At 32.4% G+C, this 6,387-nt stretch overlaps 2 protein-coding genes across 2 annotated transcripts in view; both read left to right on the top strand.

Annotated features, from left to right (window-relative positions):
* Positions 1 to 2,490: 2,490 nt before the first annotated feature.
* On the top strand, positions 2,491 to 6,228 carry LOC137624678 (uncharacterized). Its single transcript, XM_068355637.1, has 2 exons — positions 2,491 to 5,280; positions 5,509 to 6,228. The coding sequence occupies exons 1-2, from the start codon at positions 2,491 to 2,493 to the stop codon at positions 6,226 to 6,228; spliced, it is 3,510 nt and encodes a 1,169-aa protein (XP_068211738.1).
* A 71-nt stretch (positions 6,229 to 6,299) lies between these two features.
* Positions 6,300 to 6,387, top strand: part of LOC137624677 (uncharacterized) — a 1,041-nt gene continuing 953 nt past the window's right edge. The window contains exon 1 of the mRNA XM_068355636.1: positions 6,300 to 6,387. This exon is cut by the window's right edge and continues 953 nt beyond it. Coding sequence (XP_068211737.1) covers positions 6,300 to 6,387 — 88 coding nt within the window.

Below are 6,387 nucleotides of genomic sequence, written 5' to 3'. Positions count from 1 at the left end.
GAGAGAGAGAGAGAGAGAGAGAGAGAGAGGGGGGGGGGGTGTTAAAATTGTCGATGGTTTCTAAACAATACTAAACAATTGTGAAATAAGAAATAACCTTGTCAGTATAAATTTAACACTTGAACCGGTATCAAACGTAACAGTAAAAAAAGTAAAGAAACCATTAAGCTTGATTTACAAAGATCATATTAGTCCGAATACAAAGACCGCTAGGGTTTAATCGATGGTCACAGTAAGAGAATTCGAAGGAATTATATATATATTATATATATATATATATATATATATATATATATATATATATATATATATATATATATGCATATGTATTTATATATATATATATATATATATATATATATGTATATGTATATATATATATATATATATATATATATATATATATATATATATATAATATGTATATGTATATATATATATATATATATATATATATATATATATACATATATATATGTATGTATATATATACATATATAGATATATATATATATATATATATATATATATATATATATATATATGTATATATATATATATATATATATATATATATATATATATATATATATATATATATATATATATATATATATATAAATATACATGTATGTATATATATATATATATATATATATATATATATATACATTTATATATATATATAAATATATATATATATATATATATATATATATATATATATATATATGTATGTTATAAGAATATAAATATATATATATATATATATGTTATAAGAATATAAATTTCTATATATATATATATATATATATATATATATCACCCAGGAATGGCATTTAATACCGAATTCTCTCTTGGGAATATGTATCCACTTGGAATTCATTTTATGGTAACAGCTTCTGGCCGGTTGGGGATTCAAACCACCACCTGTACGGCTGGAAACCATGCTGGCAGGGACCCTGCTGACTGAGCTATCAAGAGAGACTAAAAGTTTATGACAAGTCCCCCTATATATTCCTGTCGAATTCAGGAATCTCTTCATAGACTTGAAATAAACCCATCTCCACCATGATAGCTGAATCGTGAGTTTGCAACACGTGGTTATTTTAATGAACATATATCACAAGCACACGTGATTTTAATTAATGTAAATATCACCCACGAATGGCATATATATTCCCAGTATTAAATGCCATTCGTGGGTGATATTTACATTAATTAAAATCACGTGTGCTTGTGATATATGTTCATTAAAATAACCACGTGTTGCAAACTCACGATTCAGCTATCATGGTGGAGATGGGTTTATTTCAAGTCTATGAAGAGATTCCTGAATTCGACAGGAATATGTAGGTGGACTTGTCATAAACTTTTAGTCTCTCTTGATAGCTCAGTCGGTAGGGTCCCTGCCAGCATGGTTTCCAGCCGTACAGGTGGTGGTTCGAATCCCCACCCGGCCAGAAGCTGTTACCATAAAATGAATTCTAAGTGGATGTATATTCCCAAGATAGTATTCGGTATTAAATGCCATTCGTGGGTGATATTTACATTAATTAAAATCACGTGTGCTTGTGATATATGTTCATATATATATATATATATATATATATATATATATATATATATATATATATATATATATATATATATATATATATATATATATATATATATATATATATATATATATAATTTATATTGCATCATTAACATGATAAACTTTATGATACTATAAGGATATATCTATTTAAAAAATGTTGATGTGGGTTGGAGCGAATTGTAACTTATTACGCATCTGGAATATCTTTTGTCTTACCCATATCTAAATGTCGCACAGCTAGCAGGCGAACTGCCGAAAAATTTGCTAACCACTTTGGTACTGCCTATTGTGTCGAGTGGTGGTGGCAAGTGTTATTTTTGGGGATATAGACACAAGAATGAAGTCAGTGACATGTATGGCCGGCAGGTGATGGGATATTTGTGTTTGGCAATCTCCTACTGGAGTTCAAGGCCTGTGATAGTGAGGCCATTGAAGTGAGTGCAATACACTGTATTATGGATGTTATATGATATTTCATTTGGAATTGCCCTTATTGGTAATTGGATTCTATGTATATATACAGTAATGTTTAATGATATGAGTACATTTAATTTGATGCCGAGTGTTTTAGTGGCTACAGTACCATAGTTTAAAGTGGTATTTATTTACATTGCTATAAAAATTGTTATTGTTTAAAATATTCATGCTAATATGGATTGTTCATGTAAATTACTAGAAGGGTTGTATTAAGGACAAATATTATTTTTTTTTTGATAATTAAATCGGGAAAATTGGGGAAAGTTCAAAATTTGTATAGCTGGTTGGATTGTATTATTTTTTTGTTACATGGAATATGTATTTCAGTTTAAACTTATCGTTGGCAATAAAAACTGTTACAACTTATGGTCCATCCTTGAACATCCCAGTACTTTTCAACTTCAACCGCCATGGGTGTGCAAGAGGAACTCGTCGCCCTGAAGAGGAAGAGGGCAATCAGCAAAGTTAAGTTCACCAGGAAGGTAACTATGTGCAATGAAGGAATTAATCGAGGTGATGATTTATTAGTGTTAACGAAGAACTATGAGGAAATGGTTGAAGCCTTTAAATTCTTAGAGTATCAAAATGATGAATTGATACATTTTATATGTGAAAACGAGGATAAGCTAGCCGATAGTAATTTAGAAGAAGAAGCCCAACAATATATTCTAGATAGTGAAAGATTAAAATGTGAAGTTAGTGCAAAAATATTCAAAGGTGTCCAGGATGTAAAGGCAACAGATAAATCAAAGGTTAAAGTAAAGAAATTTGAACCACCAATGTTCGAAGGTAATTTAAGAAACTATCCAACTTTTAAGGAAGATTATGAGAATTTAGTTAAGAGTATATATGGCTCTGATCCATATGCTCTCAAAATGTGTCTAGGTGGAGAAGCACTTCAAGCAGTGAAGGGCTCAGAGGGTAATTATGATGAAATGATTCAGCGTTTGGATGATAAATTTAGGTATTCCAGAAAGATTGTAGACTTAGTGGTTGGTGAGCTTAGATCTCTAAAGAAAATTTATGATAATGATACCAAAGGATTTATTAAAATAGTCGATCAGGTTGAGCAATGTTGGCTTGATTTAAAAAAGGTAAATCTCTCTGATGAACTTAATAGTGCAAACGTTGTCAGCCATATAGAAAAGGTTTTACCTTCACTTCAAAAGAGAGAATGGGTAATTAAAGCAGATGAGGTATCAGTAACTAGCAATCTGTTTCTTGAGTTGTTGAAGTTCTTACAGAAGGAGAGAGAAATTTTGGAATATATGAATTCTAATGTTAGGAGTAGCGGTAGTGATAATAAGGCAACAGTCCATCATGTTGACAGCACAGTTGATAATGAATCGGAATTCATAAAATTGGTGAAAAAAATCGGGGAAGAACAAAGTATAAAAAATGAGGAATTTGAATCTTGTATTGTTAACTTGACAGAAATGGTTAAAGGTATTAAACCTAAGGCAGATAGTAAGAGGATAGGATGCCTGTTACACAATTCAATTGGTCATGATATAACAGAATGTTATAGATTTAATGGTTGTGGTAGCAAAGAAAGATTTGAGATTATAAAAGGTAATGGAATATGTTTTAGGGGTCTAAGGGGATATCATACTGCTCGTAGCTGCAATGTTGGTACATTGTGTGATGTCATCATTGAAGGTAAAGGGCCATGCAATCGTAATCATCATCCACTGTTACATTCCGATAGAGTAGAAAATAGTATTCACAAAGCGATATCAGAAAAGGGATTTGCGGTGTTATTGAATATCAGTATGGTGAATAGTAAGAACATGCTTGTTAGTGTATTGTGGGATCCAGGAGCGGATATTTCATTCACAACAAATAGAATGGGTAAGAAATTGGGTTTAAGTGGAAAGCATATAAATTCATCCATGATCAAGGTGGGCAATGCGGTTGAATATCACTCAAGCAACGAATATTGTGTGCCACTAATTGATAAATCTGGTAAGGTTTGGAATGTGAATGCTGTTGGAATTAATGAAATAACAGCCAAAATCAAGAAAGTAGACTTATCCAGGGTATCTGAACTTTTTGAGGGAATATCAAACTTAAAGCTGAATCGCCCACATGGGGAAATTTATATGCTTATTGGTGCTAATTATTGTGAAATATTGCCAAGGGTTGTTGAAACAAATAAGAGTCTCCAGTTGCTAGAAAATCAGTTTGGGTTCAGCATACGTGGTAGACATGATGAAATTACTAATCAAGTTAATACTAGTAATCATGTGACTGTGAGAATTCATAAACTTTCAAGTTCAGTAAATTTGAATGAAATCAATACTGAGCCAACAGAAAATCTAAAGGATCAGTTAGATAAATATTTTGCCATAGAAGAAATGGGGACAAGGTGTAATCCACAATGTATCAAATGTATGTGCAGAGGTTGTCCTGGACTCAATTATATAAGTCTGAAAGAAGAAAAGGAAATGAAATTGATTGACGAAGGATTAACGTATGGTGAGAAACAGAAATGCTGGTTTGTAAGGTATCCTTGGATAAGAGATCCAAATCAATTGAAAAATAACATAAAGGTAGCAAATGCCAGGTTAAGAACAACAGAGAATAGATTAAGGAAACTTGGGAATGAGAATGCAATGAAATATCAGAAAGAGATTGAAGATATGGTTAGAAGGGGAGTAGCTAGGAAATTAACTAATAAGGAGATTCAAGAGTACAACGGCCCAATTCACTATATTCATCATCATAAGGTGTTGAAGCCAGAATCTAGTTCAACCCCAGTGCGCATTTTCTTCAATTCTTCAGCATCTTATATGGGACAGAGGTTAAACGATATTTGGGCTAAGGGGCCTGATATTTTGAACAGTTTGCTGGGAGTGTTGTGTAGATTTGGGCAAGATAATATAGCCATAGTGGGTGACATAGCAAAGATGTACCATACTGTAAAACTCAGCACACTAGATGAACATACACATAGATTTGTATGGAGGGACTTGGATGATAGTAGGCCACCTGATCAGTATGTTCTTACCACAGTAACATTTGGAGATAGGCCCAGTGGTACTATAGATATGGTAGCTTTGAGACATACAGTAGAACAATTCGGTAAGGAATCCCCGGATGTACAAGATATGATTATTAATAATACATATGTAGATGATATACTGTATTCTACTGATGCCATTGAGAATACAATCAAATTGATACAGGATACTGAAAGGGTATTGTCGCAGGGAAGTTTCAGAATAAGGCACTGGATAGTCAGCAGGCATCATTAAAACTGCAATATAAGAATAATAGAATCTGATAGTGAGAAAATCTTAGGTTTAAAATTGAATCCTGTAGATGACTATTTTTCCTTTGCTGTAAGACTCAACTTTACACCAAGAATAAGAAAGGTTAGGAGTGGTCCAAATTTAGATATAAGTGAATTTGATTATAAATTTCAGGAAATATTAACACGCAAAAAGATATTGAGTCAAATTGCATCGTTGTATGATCCATTAGGGTTGGTTATTCCAGTATTACTCAAAGCTAAGATCTTGATGAGATCCATGATTTCCAAAAGAAACTCGAATGGTGGTGGAATCAAGTGGGATAATCCACTTCATGATTCCATGATGAACGAATGGAAAGCGTTTTTCAAAGAATTGTATGGACTGGAGTCATTAACTTTTAGAAGACCCTTAAAGCCATCTAATGTTTTTGGTAAGCCGAAGCTAGTAATATTTTCTGATGGTAGCACGCAAGCATATGGGGCTTTTGCATATGTGAGGTGGCAAATCAGTGATAATAAGTTTGAATCAAGTCTGATAATGGCGAAAAATAAGATTGCACCAGTGAAACAAATGTCTATTCCTCGTCTGGAATTATGTGGTGCTCTCATAGTTGCTAGGATGAGAGAACTCATAGTAAAGGAGTTTTCATGGGAGTTTGAGTCAGTCTATCACATAGGTGACTCGATAATTGTAAGATCACAAATTCAAAAGGAGTCCCATGGATTCAACACATTTGTTGCTGTACGCATTGCAGAGATACAAATAAAAACTGATTCAAGGGAATGGTGGTGGGTTGATTCGATTCAAAATGTTGCTGATATGACCTCTAAACCGTGTAGTCCAGAAAAAATGGTGAAAATTCTGCCTGGCAAAATGGACCAAAATTCCTAACATTACCAATTTCAAAATGGCCTATCAAACAAAATTGTGAAATTGAACTAACTGATAGAGTAGGTGTTGTCATGGCTGTTGCTAAAGTAAGTCAGAACCATGTTATACACATGGTTGATGTTAATAGATTTAGTGATTATTACAAACTACTAAGAGTTA

This window comes from Palaemon carinicauda, chromosome 31 (assembly GCF_036898095.1).
Source record: "Palaemon carinicauda isolate YSFRI2023 chromosome 31, ASM3689809v2, whole genome shotgun sequence".
In the NCBI taxonomy this organism is placed as follows: domain Eukaryota; kingdom Metazoa; phylum Arthropoda; class Malacostraca; order Decapoda; family Palaemonidae; genus Palaemon; species Palaemon carinicauda.
This window is presented reverse-complemented; position numbering and strand designations above follow the sequence as displayed.

Excerpts from the sequence above, each read along its gene's own strand:
- LOC137624678 (XM_068355637.1), top strand. The coding sequence starts at position 2,491 with ATGGGTGTGCAAGAGGAACTCGTCGCCCTGAAGAGGAAGAGGGCAATC. Across the intron at positions 5,281-5,508 it reads TGATACAGGATACTGAAAGG|GAAATATTAACACGCAAAAA; the intron begins GTATTGTCGCAG and ends TATAAATTTCAG.